This window comes from Durotheca rogersii (assembly GCF_024521655.1).
Source record: "Durotheca rogersii strain YMJ 92031201 chromosome Unknown GGS23scaffold_52, whole genome shotgun sequence".
NCBI lineage: Eukaryota > Fungi > Ascomycota > Sordariomycetes > Xylariales > Xylariaceae > Durotheca > Durotheca rogersii.
The window spans coordinates 18392-38005 of NW_026251283.1; the positions used below are offsets into that span (position 1 = coordinate 18392).

The 19614-nt window shown below is 39.8% G+C and overlaps 2 protein-coding genes across 2 annotated transcripts; one reads left to right on the forward strand and one right to left on the reverse strand.

Moving 5' to 3' along the window:
• The first annotated feature begins 5034 nt into the window (after nucleotides 1–5034).
• GGS23DRAFT_589608 (Formyltransferase) lies at nucleotides 5035–7233 on the forward strand. The gene is made up of 3 exons (XM_051517637.1): nucleotides 5035–5690; nucleotides 5776–5846; nucleotides 5963–7233. The coding sequence occupies exons 1-3, from the start codon at nucleotides 5270–5272 to the stop codon at nucleotides 7202–7204; spliced, it is 1734 nt and encodes a 577-aa protein (XP_051367282.1). The 5' UTR covers nucleotides 5035–5269; the 3' UTR covers nucleotides 7205–7233.
• A 953-nt stretch (nucleotides 7234–8186) lies between these two features.
• Nucleotides 8187–10756, reverse strand: GGS23DRAFT_601330 (uncharacterized protein; the record flags this gene model as incomplete). Its single annotated transcript, XM_051519192.1, has 3 exons — nucleotides 8187–8442; nucleotides 8564–8720; nucleotides 10702–10756. The coding sequence occupies 3 exons, from the start codon at nucleotides 10754–10756 to the stop codon at nucleotides 8187–8189; spliced, it is 468 nt and encodes a 155-aa protein (XP_051367283.1).
• Nucleotides 10757–19614: the final 8858 nt, after the last annotated feature.

Below are 19614 nucleotides of genomic sequence, written 5' to 3' on the forward strand. Positions count from 1 at the left end.
TCTTATCCGTAGGTAGGTAAATCGCTCGTTCCGGAATTTATAACGTATCCCGTTAATAAAGAAGAGGTAGACGTCCTAGGAGTACCTAAAGATACGATCGGAGGCTAAGGATCGGTAGGAAAAGAAGGGTTATATACCCGCGTATTTAGCGGTATCGGAAGAGGCGAGCCGGCGCTCGTAGTATTAATAAGGTATTTTATTAGATACCTTATATTATTAAACGAATAAACTAACGACGTAACGAAAGTCCGTCGTTAGTCGACGGAAATACTCGTCGACCGGCCCCTTGTTATTAATTTTTACGAATAACGTCCGGCGACGGAAAAACTAAACGTAACGAACGAAGGATATAGCGTAGCTTTAAAGGTAGGTAACCTCTTAAAAATCCTTACTTAAGATCTTCTATACGATATACCGGCCGGCCGCCGGCCTACCTAGAAAATAGAACTAAACGTTACGAATTATCTTATTATTAATTAATTTAACCTTCGATTAATAAATCCTATTAATATTAAGAGTTATATACCTAGCGCTATTAATTTATTACCCGAATTCCTTCGATATTCCGGAGCTACCGGCCGATAATTACTTTCGGGCTTTAGTTTAACGGGCGGGAATACGGGATATACGGTACTTACCAAGGCTTAGAAATTAGCCGATTAACGTCTCGGAACTCCTCGGTAGAGGATAGCCGGCGGAAAGATTCGTTAGGTTATTTATTTATTAGGTTTACCGACGGCGGTATCGATTTAGCCTATTAATACGTTACGGCCTTTTTCTTATCCTTCTAAGCTTTTTTTAACGCCCCGGCGATTTCTTTATCGGTAATCCCCGTAGCTTTAAGTTATTCGAATAGCTTAAGGGCAGACGCCCGGTTTAGTTTAAGGAGTTACTTCTAGATAGTAAGGTTTATTATATATATATATATAAAAGAAAGAAAGATAGGAACGACGAAATTATAAATCTAGAATTAAAAAAAATCGAAAAACGAATTAAAACGAAGATAGAGAACTTAAGGAGAGGAAGAAAGGAAATAGATCGGAATTATAAAATAGCGAGAAATAAGAAAAAAGGTTAGGCGAAAACGAAAGAGTCGAATACGTTACTTAGGTCGTAAGTACCGTACTTAGGAGAGTCTCGATAATACCTACCTTAGCTTACGTTTAATTATAAGTCCGCGAACGTACGCATTTATTACTTTATTAAGAGTATATAATAGGAAGTTATAAGCTAGCGTATTTCTTATTATAGCTTTATCCGTATACGGGGGAACGCGTTTTCCTAAAGCGTTAGCCGTAAAGGTATATCTAACTATATCGTTAATACGTCTCCCTTCCTTTCTTTCTTTTTCCTTTTTAGGTATTTTATTCCGAAAACCCCTTCCTTATAATTATTATATTCTTATTAATCTCTAGCTTACCTTTCTTATTATTAATTTAAATTCTTATTTTTACCTTTAACTTATTATCTTTTCTTTTCCTTTTCTTAATTCTTTTTTTTATTTTTATTATATCTTTCCTTCGCTCCGCCGGAATCCCCTCCTTTTTCTTCCTTTCTTTCGTTTATAGAAACGTACGTCGCGTTAATTTAGCCGACTTAATAGAACTCCTACGGGAGATTCATAGTAATAAAGATAACTAGAGTAATATAGAGGAATATTAACTTAATACTTTAGATAATTACGATTTAAAAAGGGGCTAGATCGAATTAGGATCCGATATAACTTAGGCTTTCCGGCTATCTATTAATCGGTCCCGAACTATAGATTAATAGTAGTAAGAATAAACGAGGGTAGCCTTAGCTAACTCTTTCGTTTATATCGCTTATTACGATTACCTTATTAACGAGGATATCCGTATCCTTTATATTATAATAAGCTACGACCTCGAAGGTAGGAAGGCGGCCTTCGAAGTAAACCTATATTAAACGATAGGTTACCGATTAATAGGATCGTTCGATTTCCTAACCCGCCGATACCTCTTCGATAACCCTACCTTTATTTTAATTTTTACGATCTATACGGATCTAATAAACCCCGAACGAATTATTACCGATCCCTCGAAGTTCTCCTAAGCTTACTTCGCCGTAGCGCTATACCTTCCTAAGCTCCGAAGATTATATAGCTTTAATATAATTAAGGACGGCGCCTTCGATCGGGCGGCGTACGCGCTCGGTTAATTATAGCGAGCCTAGGAAGGCGGTAGCCTCGAGCCCGATATAATCCCTTAGTTTACTTATTACGTCGCGTTAATAAACTAATAAGATAACTTTAGTTACGGTTTTTAAAGTAGCATTCTACCGTATCTTATCTTTAAGCGACCGATCGAAGTCGCCTGCTAAGCCTAAGAAAATAAGGGGCTTAACTTTTTTAATATTATAAGAAAATACGCCGAAGTAGTAAAGTAATTTTATAGCGTTCGAGTTTTAAAGGACGGGATAAGTATCGTTAAGCGTTTTCGGTAAGTCGTAAATTACTAAAAGCGAATTAACCTTATTAACGTTATAGCCTCGGCGTAAAGTACGCCGATTAACGAGTCTCTTAGTCGTAAATCCTTTATTTAGTTTATCGCATAAGCCGAAGTTCGTCGTTCCTCTATAGCCTTAATACCTAATCCCTTTTATTCCTTTATATTAACGGACGTAAACTTCCGTTACGATAACCTCGTTAAGGTTATAACGCGCCCCCTCCCTTCCCCCGGCTTAGAAAGGATTAGAGCTTTCTAGTTAAAGGAGACCTTTACGTAGTATAGATAGAGAAAAGATACCTAATTAACCCTCGGGACGCGCCTGCTCCTTTATTATTTCCTTAATTAGGAGGGCTAGAACGAAATTAAGAAGAAGGTAGCCGAGATAAAAAAAGAAAACGCCGATCGGGCTAGATCGGTAAGGATAAACCGGGCTAAGTTAACCGTAAAATAATAAAAGGACCCCCTTATAATATTAAACGAAAAGCTAAAAACGCGACGGTAATAATTAAATAATAGCCGGTAAAATAAAGTTTCGCGGTAGTTTTTAAAGGGAGATATTAATCGGGATATACCGTACTATCCTTTTTAATTTAATTATTCCTTACGGTATAATTAAACTAAGGAGGCTATAGTAATACGGTAAGATATATTCTCTTAATATATTACGTAATACGTTACGATAGGCCTTATGCTTATATAAAGTAACTATAGCTCCCGCGAGTACGGGACATACCATACTTATTATTTAGTTCATTACTTAATTAGATTATTATCTTTATTATTTTTATCTTAATTAAAGATTTGTTTTTATTATTAGATTCGTCGTTCTCCGATTAATATATCTATTTTAATTATAAGCGCTTAAGTTACTTCGTCGTACCGCTATAGCCGAATAAATGACTTTTACGTTTTATCCCTTTTCTTTCCTTACCTCTTATACCTTCGGGCTAGCGACTATTATATCTCTACGATTAAGGGGTATAGCTAAGATACGATAACTATATTAAATTCCTTATCTTTCGATTAATATAGCGGTATTAGTTTTATTTATCTTAGACCATCGTACGTACTATAGTCTTCGATAGAGTACACTTTCGAGTGAACATATCCGTGTCTCTAGCATCGCATACGCTCTGCTCCTCCTTAATATATAAAGACCTAAGTAACCGAAGCGACGAATATATCGCTCTGGAAAGCTAGTAAAGCGAATAAAGCTTAAGCTAACCTAGGACTTCTATTAGGAGGGTAGCTAAGCTAACTATCGCGAGCTCTTTAACTAAGCTATTATTATTATTTAGCTAAGCTTACTATCGCGAGCCTAGCTAGGAGGTATATTACGTAAAGAGCTATTAGTATATAGCTCCTTACTTTTTCTTTAATTACTTACTTACCTAATATAGCTCTTAGCTCGCTTATATAACATAGCTCGTAGCTTCTTATTATCTATATATAAGTAGCTCGTATTTCCTTTATTTATCTCTTTCTCTCTTAGATAGTTAGTTAATTTACCTTCTTCTCCCCACCTTCCGTTACTTTTAAGAAGCAACCTTAGTACCTACGTAGCTCTCCCGATCTACGTAATATGTTTCTTATTAATATTAAAGGTAGAATAAGACTCCATTTAGCCGTATTTAGCTTTCCAGATATAGAAATATTAATTTAAAGCAAAGGCTTTAATTGAAGTAATTGAAGTAAAAAGCTTTAGTTTTACGTCCGGACTTTAACGTAATTAAAAGGTTATGACTCAAGAAGTTATAAAACTAGTTTTTATTAAGAAGCCGTAAATCGCTACTCGTCTTTAAGATATCTTAAATAATTTCGTAGATAATATAGTAATTAAAAGCTAATCTTAGTATTTCCCAACGTAAAACTCATAAAACGAATTATTTCTCTTATTTATTTAGCGCTATAAAAATTAAAGCTTTAATGACGTTAATCTACCCTAAAGCTAAGTCGTTAGCGTAGTTTGTAAAACGCTGTATATAATAACTATACAGCGTATCAAAACGCCTTCTTAATTAATAAATTAGATAATAAACACTATAAAATCCTTATTAACGAATTTTATAATAAGAGAAGCTTATTTAATTGAGATTTAATTAAAATTTAATAAAAATTTACTCGTATTAATTAGATAGTAATTTATAACTATATAATTTTATTTACTGCTGTTTTTGATTAACAAGACCCCTAGTGATACGTATCTAATTTAATTTAAAAAAACGTTAGATTAATAGTAAAGCTCTATATAAATTAGATTCATCGTATTTCCTAAGTAGTTTTAAAACTAATAGGAAGCGGTATAATAAAAAAAATAATCTTTAATATTTTTTAATATATTAAAAAATAGCCTACGGGAGGGTAGCCTGTAGTTATGTAATAAATGGTAAATGGTAGTACTTTTTATAAACGGGTTAATAGAAATACTTTAATGTATAACTTATAATTAGATAGTAGATAATATATATTAAATTTAATTTATAAATTAAGATATTAGATTTTGTATTTCTACGTAATTACGTTATATAGAATAATTAGCTACTATCTTTATTTCAAGTATCAAATTGTTAGTTTAACTAACTATCGCGTTTTAAAAGCCTATTATATTTAGTATAGCATTCTCTTCTCCCTCCCTTTACACTTTTTACTCTCTAATAAGCCTGCAGTATTAGGTAATTCACGATCCTCCAAGATAGCTTTGAGGGGTTGGGCTATTATATCCTGGGGACCCGAACACGGCAATGTAGGCCGAGGTCGCTTAACTCTAAACGTCGATGTCGTTTCATTGATCTGCCTCTACGATGGCTATCCGACTTGGGGCTTGGCACAGAGTCCTGGCTCTGGTGCCACAACTAGCGGATGCCCCTATTTCACGACTTGCATGTTCTCGTCGGCTTTACTACTATCCGCGGCAAAATCATAGTGCTATACCGACAACTCCCGTCGCCGTCACCACGTCACAGGAGTGCCTAGAAAAATGGTTCGGAAAAAAGGCTGAAGAGGCCGGCCCGCCGGAGATGGGGAAAGCCACCGGCGAGAAAGGAGAGGGGAAAAAGTCCGACCCCTTACGCATCCTCTTCTGCGGATCCGACCTGTTCAGCTGTGTGTCGCTTGAGGCGTTGTGCCGTGAGCGGCAGGGCAACCCAGGGCTCGTCCAGTCCGTTGACGTTGTGGTGCGACCCGGCAAGTTCACCGGCAGAGGAAATAAATCTGTTCAGCATCGTAAGTACGCTCATGATATCATACGCGCGAGCGCGCAATACTCACGTGTGCCGATGATGAGCATAAGCTTACTGTATGCCCACAGCTCCGGTTAGAGATGTAGCCCTGAAGCTTGGTCTGCCAATCCACGAGAGGGATACGTTCACGGGATGGGATGTAAGTTTGGGATACGCTCATTGCGCGCACTATCTGATATCCCACCCATTGCCTGCCCGTCACTCCTTACCCCCTCCCCGTGTTTACTAAGTCCTGGTCTTCTCGCTTCCCGATAGATGCCTCCGCACATCAACCTTATCGTCGCCGTCTCTTTCGGGCTGTTCGTTCCACCGCGGCTGCTCCGCAGTGCCAAGTACGGCGGCCTCAACGTACATCCCTCGTCTCTGCCGGACCTACGAGGACCAGCCCCCCTACAACACGCGATTCTGGCTGGCCGCCGTGCCATTGGTATCAGTCTGCAGACGCTTCACGACCTTTCTTTCGACAGCGGACAGGTTCTCGCGCGCGCGCCGCTGCCGGTTCCGATCCTGAAGGATGACTACTTCGCGGACGTACTTCATCGGGCCGCGCCCCGGGCCGCCGAGCTTCTCCTTAGTGGCCTTCGTGCCTGCGTACACGTCCCGCCGCTGATAGCAGCTGAATCCGATATGGATTCCGGAGGAGGGCCCAGGCTAGTAGACCCGGGGGCAGCCCTAGTCCACGCACCCAAGATCACGAAGTATCACCGCCAACTCTGCCCCGAGACCCTACCGGACCTATGGCGACGCCAGCGCGCTATAGGCCCGCTCTGGTTCTGGTCGCGGGACCGGAAGGGGACTCGAAGACGCATACTAATTGAGCATATGTCTGGACCGCCGTTGCCTTCAACGTCATCTCATCTCTCTCCCAGCCTACCGCCGCCATCAACTGCCGCGTTCAGCATAGATACCGACTGCTTCGGTGAGTGCAGTGATGGCGCCGACAGTGAGGGTCAGTCGATACAGTTAGTGCGCGCAGTAGCAGCCGCCACTCATGCAGAGAGAATAACATATTACGGACGACGGTACGCGGCCGCGCAAGCGGTCGGGCCGAGCGTGCCGTACCTCCTGCCATTCGAGCATGACAGAGACGATCCCAGTGGGCCTGACGCCGTTTCCGATGACACTGCGACAGGTGACACCACTCCTGCTCCTTATCCCCCCCATCCTAAGTTTACTACTGCTGTTGTGGATACCGCTACCAGCAACAACAGCAGCAATGACCCCAACACCAAACAAGAGATAAGTCGGCGGATAACACATCTCCTCCTGTGGATACCGTACCGTGATGCTGATGCATGCTACCTTGGGGACTGCCGCTTAACCGCTGTCAAGGTGGAGGGCGGCCAGGCGAGGCCGCCGTGGTTGGCTCTACAGGCCTTTCTTGTGCGGGCCGACGGCGGAGAAAAAGGTGGACGAAACAATAGAAAAGATGCGGGTAATAAGAAAAAAAGGCAAGAATTAGAAGCAAAAATAGGTGATGGTCATATAAGCAAGTAAATAGAATATATATACTTGACAACCCTTCGCTCTCCGTTGGTTTCATAGCGTGTGGCACGAGAAGGAATGCGCATGAAGTCGGTAACACTGATTCGTTCCGTCGTAAAGAGGTTAAGTTCCCTAGGGAGGTAGGTATGCTACGTATATAAACCTAGAGATAGTGGATAGAGTGAAAGGGGGAGTAAGGAGGTAGAGAGTCATGGGTGCTACGGCAACTACTAGAGTCCAACAAGTCACAGGCTTCCCAACCGAAAGAAATATTCGTATTGCTTCTCTGTGAGCTAGACCTGCCGTAGACGCTGGTACAGGTAGTTTTCATATACCCCTTCCATATTCATATACATAACACGACTGCCGAGCCAGTGATGGCTGATTCGCCTTCACCCATGTACCATCTCCCTTCTCCCTTGTCCAACGGTCACGCGGCATGTCTAGCAGTCACGGAATAGGGTGAGCTGACCCGGCACCTCTATTGCCTGGCCCCGAAGGCCAGGTAGGCGCTTGCTCAAAAGAATACAATGGGCTTACCTAGACTGCAAGCACAAAAGTACCAGCGACAGGTGGAAAGGGAACGGGGGGTGTTTTCCCTCCCACCTGGTTAAACGAGTTCTTACTCGTTAGCTATTTCAACAAGAGGCTCGGAGGTATAAAAGATCTACCGTTGACGATAATGAGCACCGTGGTGAGCACCCAAGGATAGCGTAATTGTTATAGATGAATTCTTTTTGGGTAAGTAACCCTTAGATACCTTTATTTCAAGGTTGAGCGATAGGAGATTCCGTATTAATACATGCCTTACACGAGCTAACTCGCACACGCAGGCAGGCAAAGAGAGAGCATGCGTTGGGTGTAGTTAGTAGTAACTGGCCAGGGGACGGGACGGGGTTGGGCCATGGATCCAGGCAGGAGCGACAAGACGAGAAGAGTCCGTCACCCTCGAGGACAAGGCCGGTCAATCCCATTTCTCTAAATTTTCGCCTGCTTAGATATTCTTGTCCTTCTCGTCCACCGAACTGCCGATGCTTGACAAGGTCTCAGTCTTGGACAAGGCCGTGTCATCCTCGGCCTCGTCGACGGTGGGGCCGTGGATGCTCTCCTCAAAGACAGGCTCAGGCTCGTTAACCTCAAATTTGGTCTTGAAGTCTTTCGCATGGTTCAAGTAACCACTGCTGTTAGAGCGGCGGCGAGCATTGGCAAAATTAAAGTCCTCATCGACTACCTCCTCTCCTGCGGAGCCCCTGGGGACGTGAGTCAGTATCACTGGCACATGTGTATACATCACTGTGCCAGGGTCCATAGTGCATTCGCATTCCTGATAGAAATGGGTAGGTGGGAGGGAGTAGGGTTGTGCAAGCTTACCAGTTGGCTCTACCCCCACCATTCTTCTTGGTCTTCTTAGGATCTACGCCGTCGAAGCCATTCTTCGCAAAGAACTTGGGTAAATTTTCATGAGGGAGGATTGTGCCGTCAGCAATGCTGGCGTGGTCCTTGTCGTTGTATTTGTGAGATCGGGTCACTAGATACGACGGAGGACGTGTCAGCAACAGGTCCTCTAGCTAACGAGGGAAGCGCGATCGCAGAGCGAGGTGGATTATGCCCCAGATGGAGTAAGGCACGCGATAGGTAAGCCCGGGGCTTGTCCAGGTGCCATTTACATCCGTTGAATCTTGACTGATGTAGATCGTTCAACATCGCACGATACAAAACAAAGGCTGGAGGCGGTCGGCCACACGAGGGCTGTGCCAAGATCCGGTAACAGAGAGACGGTGGATAAGGAGTGGGTGAACTTACTGGTATACTGATACAGGACGTCAACCAGCAATCGGGAGGATACGAACAACTCCGATCTCAACGGATCGGATTGGGTAGACGCTGATATCAATACCGGGGTTTGCTAATATAGCTTGTATATCGCGTGGGGCACGTAGGAGGAGACAGAGACAGACGGGGGAGAGAGAAGATAGGAAGAGTAGAGAAGCTGGTCAATTGCAGACCAGGTTCGACTCGTTTGGGGTCCGGTAGGGGTTTTGGGGAGGGGGGGTGGCGAGTAAGTAACGGCAAGAGAGCGAGGAATGGGCGGGATGAACAGCGATCCGTAGATAGGGGGCCAATGGGTATTGAGTCTGTGGTTGAGGGGAGCAGATGTAAGGATTTCCCCTCAGTGTCGGCGATGCGTCAAGAGCTTGCGAGTATACGTATAGGTACGTCCACCACCCGCTACGCCGTTTGTTTACTGGCTATATATGTCTGAGAGAGGGAGAGAGGAAGGGAGAGGAGACAGACCGGCGGCAAAGAGGGTGGAACATATTCATATTATAGGTGACAATGATGTATTGCATTGGCCTATGATGTAATGAACAGGTACGTAGGTCGGTAGGATGGGAGGAGTCTGCGTGGTCTGCGTTAGGTGATATGAATGTGATGGGGCAATGCTGGGGGGGGTTCGCTGGATAGCAGTGGGCTTTACGCCAAGGCCCCGGACGAGCAGTTGGAGGCATATTTGACTGATGTCGGAGACCTCCCCCTCTCCTTGTCCCTCCGTATCCCTGATTTGGAGGCATTCTATCTCCACCGCTGGAGGTGGCCGTTTCCGGGACCTATACGTGGAGGCGGATAGGATAAACAAGTACATCATTCCACATACTACTACTGCCCTGCCGCGGCATCTCACCATGACTTGTAAAAATATCATAAAAGGCAAGTCTGCATATCGTGCACCGATGGTCAATTCCCACCTGGCATCGAAGTGCCTCGTAGGCTTCTTAATACACATATATCTGTCGAAACTTCAAGCTGAGCAGGTACCTCGCTATTAGGCAAGTAACGGAAACGTGAAGCACGCGATCGTCCTCTGCACAGACGTAGAGAAACAATCCACGTGATAGTCTCGAACGATCTTAGGCTGACTGATGTGGGTCCCGGGCTAAGTGAGCTGATCGACTGAAAGCCGGGGGTTCGCTGGTTGGTCGCGTGACTGTGGGTAGCAGCTGTTGGTCAGTGTTAAGTCAAGCAGGTCAGCTGGCAAGATTCAATAGGCACGAAACCTGTTGCAATCGCAGGCAGTATGGCACCTGAGGCATACAGGCATCCAGAATGGAGCCCTGCGATTGGTTAGATTGAAGAAAAACGCACAACTGTTAATTGATATTAAAATGCTACATTTAAGCTATTTCCAGTGGCTAGCTTGATCTCTTTAATTTAATAATAACAGGTTTAGAATCGGCCACACTTCTGTTAATAATTTCCGCTTACGAAACGCCTTCGCTTTTACTAACGCTGCCGAGTGCTTATTAATTTACGGCTTAATCGATTCGTTAGCTTCCTTTTATATTTATATATATATATATATATATATATATATATATATTAATCCTTTTTTTTAAAGAATTCGTAGATCCTATAGCCTGTGCCTCCGACCCGGCCCTCTGCTTTAAAAAAAGCGAGATCGCCTTTACTAGCCCGTCTATCGTTCTTACTACCCTATCCGTCACTCTTACAGGCCCGTTTATCGCTGCCGCCGTCGTTAGCCTTAATAACGCCGCTTTTTAACATACGGTTTCGGCTTTAAAGAAGCGGATTAATGCTTTAAAAAGCTTCTAACGTTTCCAGCGTTTACGCTTTTATTTACCAGCCCGTTCGCTAGCCCGTTTCTTACGTCGCTGCTTACGTTTCTACTGCTTTTAATACTGCTTCCGCCCTTTAGCCTTTCCTTTTCCTCTTAAAACGCTAGATATTAACTGCTTCGCGCGTATCTACCGTTCCTTTATCGCCTACTTTATTCTTAATAAAAAACTAAAGAGACTAATATTTCCGAGTTTTCTCCAGGGAAAAAAAACAGCGATTACGACGACGATAATGATTGATCGCTTCATTTTTTTTATAATTAAATAACGCTCTTATAACGTTTAAAAAAAGAAATTTAACCTCACGGCCCAGTTTTTAAATACTCCGTTTTTTTAATTTATTATAAATTTAAGTTCTCTTAAGTCGTATATTTTTCTTTTAAACCATCGTTTACGATTATTAACCAAAATTCATTTTCGTAAACGTCTAGCGCCTCCGCCTCTATAAAATCAAGTTTTTAATAGCCTTTCTAACGTATTAAAACTCTACGTTATTTATCTTTACTTACCTTTTTATTTCTTATGTAAATAATTTCTTTTATTATAAATTCGTTAACCTCTTTAATAAATAATAAAAAAGATCAAAAATCGTTCCAGATTTCATTTAATAATTTATTCATATACGTTTTTTATAATTAGTCTACGTAAAACTTATTATTAATTTCGGTTAAGATACTTTTTAATTCGATTACGTACGGGTTTAATATTTTCGTAATTGTATATTTTGCTTTTAATTAATCGAGCTTTTTCTTAAATTTATTCATACTATAATAAATAAGATCGAGTTATACTTTATCGTTTATTTAAAACCTTTTGGTTAGAAATCGCTTCTAGTTTACGTAAAATTCATATTATTAAAAGGCTATAGTTAACGTTACTTATATAAAATTTAAAATTACGCGAACCTTATTTACAAACGCCTTCGCTCAGAATTCGACGGTAAAGGTATTATTTCCGCGCCTAGGCCGGCGGAAACTGCGGGTATAGAGTTTAAATGAAAGTCGTATATCGCAAAGAAAGAAGAAAGCTTTATCAAGGTATTAAGCCGTCCGTTTAACGCTTATTAAACGACAAGTAATTATTATACATAATCGTTTCATTCGTAATTAATATAGCCTCATAATACTATTTAAATTTTTTAATTAATTCTTTTAAAGCTTCTGTTTATTTAAAAGTAATAAACCGTGTTTAATTTTTACTTTATATTTATTAAGCGATGAAGATAATAATAAAAATAATTTAATTAATTCGATTTTCTATCCCCTATAACATTTCTTAATTAGTCATAGTATTGGACGTAATACGTTAAAAAATATTCCGTATACGCTTCTACGTCTATTGTAGTGGTGCGGTGGATCTAGGCCACGTAGCCTTTTGGATGCGTATTTATATGGGCCGCGTACTCATATTTTCATCAGTCAGACTTAGACCTGTAGCTATTACAGTAGCCATCAGCTATTCACTCGTTTCTTGCCATGCCTTTCTAGCCACCTTATTGCCTTTCTCTTCTAGTCCTTTCCCAGCTGCCGCTTTCAGCTGGCCGATCAACCGATCAGCTGTTTAAAGCTGTAATCTTAGTTGATCGGCACTGGGCCAGTTGTTGGCAGTTGGACAGTTTTCGTGCCTCCACCACAGCGTGCCCACGCTGCTCCTGTTTACTATAATAAATATAAGCTCGAGAATTAGAGTCTTATTTAAGTAGTTTTTCATTACTTAGATATATTAATTATTTCTAGATAGAAATAAGTTGAGATAAAGTTTATTTACATATTCTCAAAGTAATAATTAAATATGAAAAGGAATTTAAGAACCTTTTTTTAATATTTTGTTCATAATTTAAAGTAGCTATAAACGTTATAGTTACGAATTGATCTTCTTACATATTAATAAAGTATTAATTACTAAAATTTTCAGATTAGAATCGCTATAATAGCCTTCCGATCGGGATAACCGATAACGTATAAACTATAAGCCCTTTAAATTATTTTCGTTTATAATTCGTTAAGTTAATCTGTATTTAAAGAATTTATTTCCGCGTTTCCAGAAAGTAAATCCCTAAGTATTTATATCTGGTCCTTAAATAATAACTATTTTCTAGCGTTTATTATATATTTCGCAATTTATACCGTCAATTTTATATTCGGAATAAAAAAACGAACGGCTTATTTTATCGTTTAATATATTTATTAATATAACGTATTAAAGTACGCCGTTTTCTTTTATAAGAACTAAAGTTCGTTATTTTTAAAAACTTTAATATCGGACTCGGCGAATTAAAACGTTATTAATATGTAAGTTTAGTTTCGAAAAACCCCTATAAAAATAAGCTATAGATACCGTAATTCCTTATCGTTTATACTTCATCGGTTTTAATCCTTTCGGAAGAACGCGTCGAAAATCGTAATTTAATTACCGGCGCGATAAACGAAATCGAAGTTATACTAGGATAGGAGCTCTGCTTAACGCGCTTACTGCTCCGAGAAACGTTAACGGATTATAAAATATTTATAATGAGCTGTGCCTATTATAGGGCTAGGGCTAGTGCCAGGGCATGGTACGTAATGAGAAGAAGTAGAGCGTACACGATACTAGAGTCCCGGATAGGTTTACTCGAAAGTGCACTCTATTAAAGATTATAATACGTACGATAGTCTAAGATAAATAAAACTAATATTATTATATTAATCGAAAAACGAGAAATTTAATATAGTTATCGTATCTAAGGTATATTCCTTAGTCGTAGGGATATAGTAGTCGTTAACCCGAAGGTATAAGAGGTAAAGAGAGAAAAGGAACTAAGCGTAAAAGTTACTTACTCGGTTATAGCGGTACGACGAAGTGATTTAAACGCTTATAATTAAAATAGATATATTAATCGAAGAACGACGAATCTAATAATGAAAACGAATCTTTAATTAAAGTAAAAATAATAAAGATAATGATCGAATTAAGTAATAAACTAAATAATAAGTATAGTATAATCTGTACTTACGGGAGTTATAATTACTTTATATAAGTATAAGGCCTATCGTAACGTATTACGTAATATATTAAGAAGGTATATTTTACTATATTATTATAGCCTTTTTAATTTAATTATATTATAAGAGATAATTAAATTAAAAAGTATAGTACGGTATGTTTCGATTAATATCTTTCCTTAAAAATTATTACGTAATTTCATTCTATCGGTTATTATTTAATTATTGTCACGCAAAACGCAGACGCCTACATTTACGCTTTGCGGTATGTAGGCTTATAAGGCTGGTTCAACTGCTCCGTGATACACCCTCTAGTTTTTAGTCACTCAAAGGTAGGTAACAACTGCTCTCGGCGTTAAACCTTCTACCTTTCTTAGCGCTAGTCGCATACTTCTCGGCGCTAGTTACACTAGGTAGGTTTTAACAACTACTCGATACTAGAATTAAACCCTCTACCTCTTAGCGCGACGCCTTACTGCCAGTTCTAGTCTAGCTCTAGGGCTTCTCCGCGTAAGGGGCTAGCGCTTTCTCGCGCTCGTATACGCGTAATTAAAGGAACCGAACCACTAAGCTAAAGCACCTTGGACCGCTAACCGGGCTTATAACTGTCATGTAAAACGTAGACGCCTACATTCACGCTTTACGGTATGTAGGCTCATAAGGCTGGTTCAACTGCTCCGTAACAATTATTAAAGCCGAGTTTTTATTTTATCGTTTAATATAACAAAGAGGCCTTTTTATTACTTTACGATTAACTTAGTTTAGTTTACCTTTATCGACGTAACCTAATCAGCGTATTTTTTCTTTATTTTAGTTACCTTCTTCTTAGTTTCGGTTTATTCTTCTTAATTAAGGGGATAGTAAAGGAGCGTACGTGTCCCGAGAGTCGACTAGGTATTTCTTTTTACCTATACGGTATAAAGGTTTCCTCGGATTAGAAAGCTCTAATCCTAACTAAGCCGTGGGAAGGGAGCAGGCGGCTCGTAACCTTAACGAGGTTATTGTAACGGAGCTCGGCGTTCGTTAATACGAAGGAACGGAAGGGATTAAATACTAAGGCTACGGAGGAACGGCGGACCTCGGCTTACGATCAAACGGATAAAGGATTTACGGTTAAGGAACTCGCCGATCGGGATATTCTCGGCGGAGGTTATAACGTTAACGAAGTCGATTCGCTTTTTATAATTTACGGCTTACCGGAAACGTTTAACGATATTAATTTCTTTCTTTAGAACCTAAACGTTATAGAATTACTTTACTACCTTAGCGTATTTCGTTATTATATTAAAGAAACTAAGCCTCCCGTTTTCTTAGGCTTATCGAGTAACCTCGATCGGTCGTTTAAAGATAAAATACGGTAAGATACCGCTTTAAAAACCGTAACTATAATTATTTTATTAATGTATTAACGCGACGTAATAAGTAGACGAAGAGGTCATTATAAGTTCGAAACTACCCCCTTCTTAAGTTCGTTATAACTAACCGAATATATACGCCGCTTAATCGAAGGCGCCGTCCTTAATTATATTAAAGTTAAATAATCTCCGGAGCTTAAGAAAGTATAACGCTACGGCAAAGTAAGCCTAAGAGAACTTATTAAGGTTAACGATAATTTGTTTAAGATTTATTAAATTTATATAAATCGTAAAGACTAAAGTAAACGCGGGATTATCGAGGAGGTATTAACGGATTAAGAAGTTAAAGGATCTCACTGATCTATAATTTATCGTTTAATACGGGTCTACTTCGAAGACTACCTTTTTATCTTCGAGGTCGTAATTTATTATAATATAAAAGGCGCGGATATCCTCGTTAATAAGATAAGCGTAACGGGCGAGGTATACGAAAAAGTTAACTAAGGTTATCCTTATTTATTCTTATTACTATTAGTTTATAATTCGAAACCGATTAATAAATAGCCGGAAGGCTTAGGCTATATCGGATGCTAACTCGATTTAACCCTTTCCCGAGTCGTAATCTTCTAAAGTATTAAGTCAATATTCCTTTCTATCGCTTTAGTTATCTTTGCTACCGTAAGTCTCCCGTAGGAGTTCTATTAAATCGGTTAGATCGGTACGACGAACGTCTCTATAAACGGAGAGAAGGAAGAAGGAGAGGGGAACGCCGGCGGAGCGGGGGGAAGTTATCGTAAAAATTAAAAATTAAAATTAAAGAAAGAAGAAGAAAAAAAATAAGTTAAAGGTAAAATTAAGATTTTAAATTAATAATAAGAAAGGTAGGCTAGAGATTGATAAGAATATAATAATTATAAGGAGGAGGTTTTCGGAATGAAATACCTAAAGAGGAAAAAGAAAGAGAGAAAGAGAAACGCGTTAACGATAGAATTAGATATACCTTTACGGCTAACGTTTTAAAAAAACGCGTTTCCTTATATACTGTAGTGGTACGGTAAGACATACCCTCTTAATGCATTACGTAACACGCTACGATAGGCCTTATGTCTATATAGAGTAACCATAGCTCTCGTAAGTACGGGCTATGCTATACTTATTATCCAGTTTACTATATAGCTAGATTACTACCTTTGCTATTTTACTTTAATTAAAGATTCGTTTTTATTATTAGATTCGTCGTTCTTTAATTAATATATCTATCTTAGTTATAGACGCTTAAGTTACTTCGTCGTACTACTATAACCGAATAGATGACTTTTACGTTTAATCCCTTTTCTCCCCTTATCTCTTATACCTTCGGGCTAGCGACTATTATATCTCTACGACTAAGGGGCATGGCTAAAATATAATAACTACATTAAATTCCTCGTCTCTCGATTAATATAGAAATATTAGTTTCATCTATCTTAGACCATCGTACGTATTATAGTCTTCGATAGAGTATACTTTCAAGTAAACCTATCCAGGACTCTAGCATCGCGTACGCTCTGCTTCTCCTCAATACGTATAGAACTATAGTAGGAGATACGTTAACTTCTAACTTCCTATTATATGCCCTTAATAAAGTAATAAATACGTACGTTCGCGGACTCGTAATTAAACGTAAGTTAAAATAGGTATTATTGAGACTCTCCTAAGTACGGTACTTATGACTTAGGTAACGTATTCGACTTTCTCGTTCTCGTTTAACCTCCGTTCTTATTTCTCGTTATTTTACGGTTCCGATTTATTTCCTTTTTTCCTTTCCTTAAGTCCTTTATCTTTGTTTTAATTCGTTTTTAGATTTTTCTTAATTTTAGATTTATAATTTCGTCGTTCCTTTCGTTTTCTTTTATATATATTATAGTGGTGCGGTGGATCTAGGCCACGTAGCCTTTCCGATGTTTATTTATAAAAGTCGCGTACCTATATTTTCATTAGTCAGACTTAGACCTATAGCTATTACAGCCATTACTAGTTATAGCCATTTACTCCTTTTGCTATACCTTTCTAGCCATCCTCGTTACCCTTTTCTAGTCCTCTCTTCCTTTCCTAGTTACCGTTTTTAGCTAGCCGATTAACTAATTACAGCTATTTACAGCTGTAATCTTGGTTAATCGGCACTAAACTAGTTATTAGCAGTTAGGTAGCCGTTTCGTGCCTCCATCATAGCGTGCCTACGCTACTCCTGTTTAATGGTAACTACCTAGTAGCTCGTCCTTACCTCAGCCTTAAGAGCGACCTTTTAATCGACCTTTTTATAGTTAATATGTTTAGGATACGTCGATTAGGAGATTCCCTGATTTTTAGTTAATTAGGAGCTGTTTTCGTGGCCTTTGGTCTGAATTTTTAGGTCATAGCTTCGCAGCCTTTTTAGGTTAGGATTAACGGGAGGGCAGATAACCATGGCGACCATTAATAATCACACCCTCCTATTAGCTTTTAATTAGCTTACCTGAAAGCTCGTTCGCCGATTAGTAGGAATCCCTATTCTCGTTTCTTAGTTATTTCTTTTGCAGGAGCTATGCCCGTTTTTACCCGGTTTCGCCTTCGTTTTTACTAGTGCCTAGATGGCAGTTTTTCGCCCTTAGTTGATCTGATACCGTTACCGCTACCCCTCCTTTTATAACCTCGCACGAGCTTAAAGGTAGTTAGTCCTTTCCGATCGGTTTATTTTAATTGCAAGAGGCTTGCCGATAGCTCGATTACCCTTGTTTTATCCCTGCTAGCTAGTTACGGTACCTAGGGAGGTTTCTCCTTAACCGATAGGTACCGCGATACCCTCAATTGCCACACGAAGATACCGATATACCTTATACCCACGCTACAAGCCTATTCGGGAACGTATCGATTAGGATTAAAGACTTATAGACGATACGGATACGAGACGGATACGATATTAAATAAGAAAGCCTAGGAAAAACAGTCACAAGTCATAGGATAGGAAACGGTTATAGAATAAAGCCCGGAGACCCCTCTTGTCGCCCTTACCGATATGTAGTTGGTAGGAAGAGCCTAGAGAGCCCCTAGAACTACGTATAGGGGAGGGATCGAGGATCAAGGGAAGCCCGGTAGATGCTGCCGGACGAATATAGGAACGGTTATATGAGAATAGTTAGGAAACGGGCCTTGAATAGGATATATTACGTTAGTTTATAAGATTAGGATTAGTTGAAAGGATTAATAGCCATAGACGAGAAGGACGGAGATTACGTTACATCGTATGGGATTATTTCTTTATTTCTCTCGGGAGCTACGCTTATTTTACCTATCCGTTATAGTTCCTATTTCCTAACGGATCTCTGTTATTTATTAATGGCCCTAATGGAGCTGGCTCGCTCTTAGTTAATCAGGGTTAATTAGGAATAGGTTAATCAGGTTAGTTTATAGTTACAGCTCCGCCAGCCTAGTTATTATAGAACCTTTCCTAATCTTTTCTATTATTTCCTATTAATCGATGATTGAACTGGCTTAGCTCCTAATTAGCAGCGATTAAATAGGTTCGGGATTAATTAGAAATTAGGTTCAGGTATAGTCAGGCACGGCTGCAGTCAGTTACCCATCCTACCACCCACTTGTTGCTGTTGCAATTGCTCCTAGTTAAAGACCTGTTTCTTTCTGACTTATCCTATTAGCCTTTGATTAAACTGGCTAGCTTTTAGTTAATCAGGGTTAATCGGGATAAGGTTAATAAGGATTAATAGAAAACGAGAGCCACCGTACCTGTTATTCGAAGTTTAATTGCTCCTTAGGGAATAATTAAACTAGGGAGGCTGTAGTGGTACGGTAGATCTAGGCTACGTAGCTTTTTCGATGTTTATTTATATGGGTCGCGTACTTATATTTTCATTAGTTAGACTTAGACCTATAGCTATTATAGCTATTACTAGTTATAGCTATTTACTCCTTTTGCTATGCCTTTTTAGCTATCCTCGTTGCCCTTTTCTAGTCCTTTCTTCCTTTCTTAGCTGCCGTTTTTAGCTGGCCGATTAACCGATTACAGCTGTTTATAGCTGTAATCTTGGTTGATCGGCACTAGGCCAGTTGTTAGCAGTTAGGTAGCCGTTTCGTGCCTCCATTATAGCGTGCGTACGCTGCTCCTGTTCAATATATATACTATAAACCCCGCCTTTAAGAAGGAACTCCTAAAGCTAAACCGGAAGGCCGCCCTTAAGCTATTCGAATAGTTTAAAGCTACGGGAACTACCGACGAGGAAATCGCCGGGGCGGCCGGAAAAGCTAAGAACGATAAGAAGAAAGCCGTAACGTATTAACGGGTTAAGTCGATACCGCTGCCGGTAAAGCCGATAGATAAGTAGCTGAGGAATTCCGGAACGTTAACCGGCTAATCCCTTAGCTTTAATAGGTACCGTAAACCTCGTATTCTCATTACTAAAATTAAAGCTTATAAG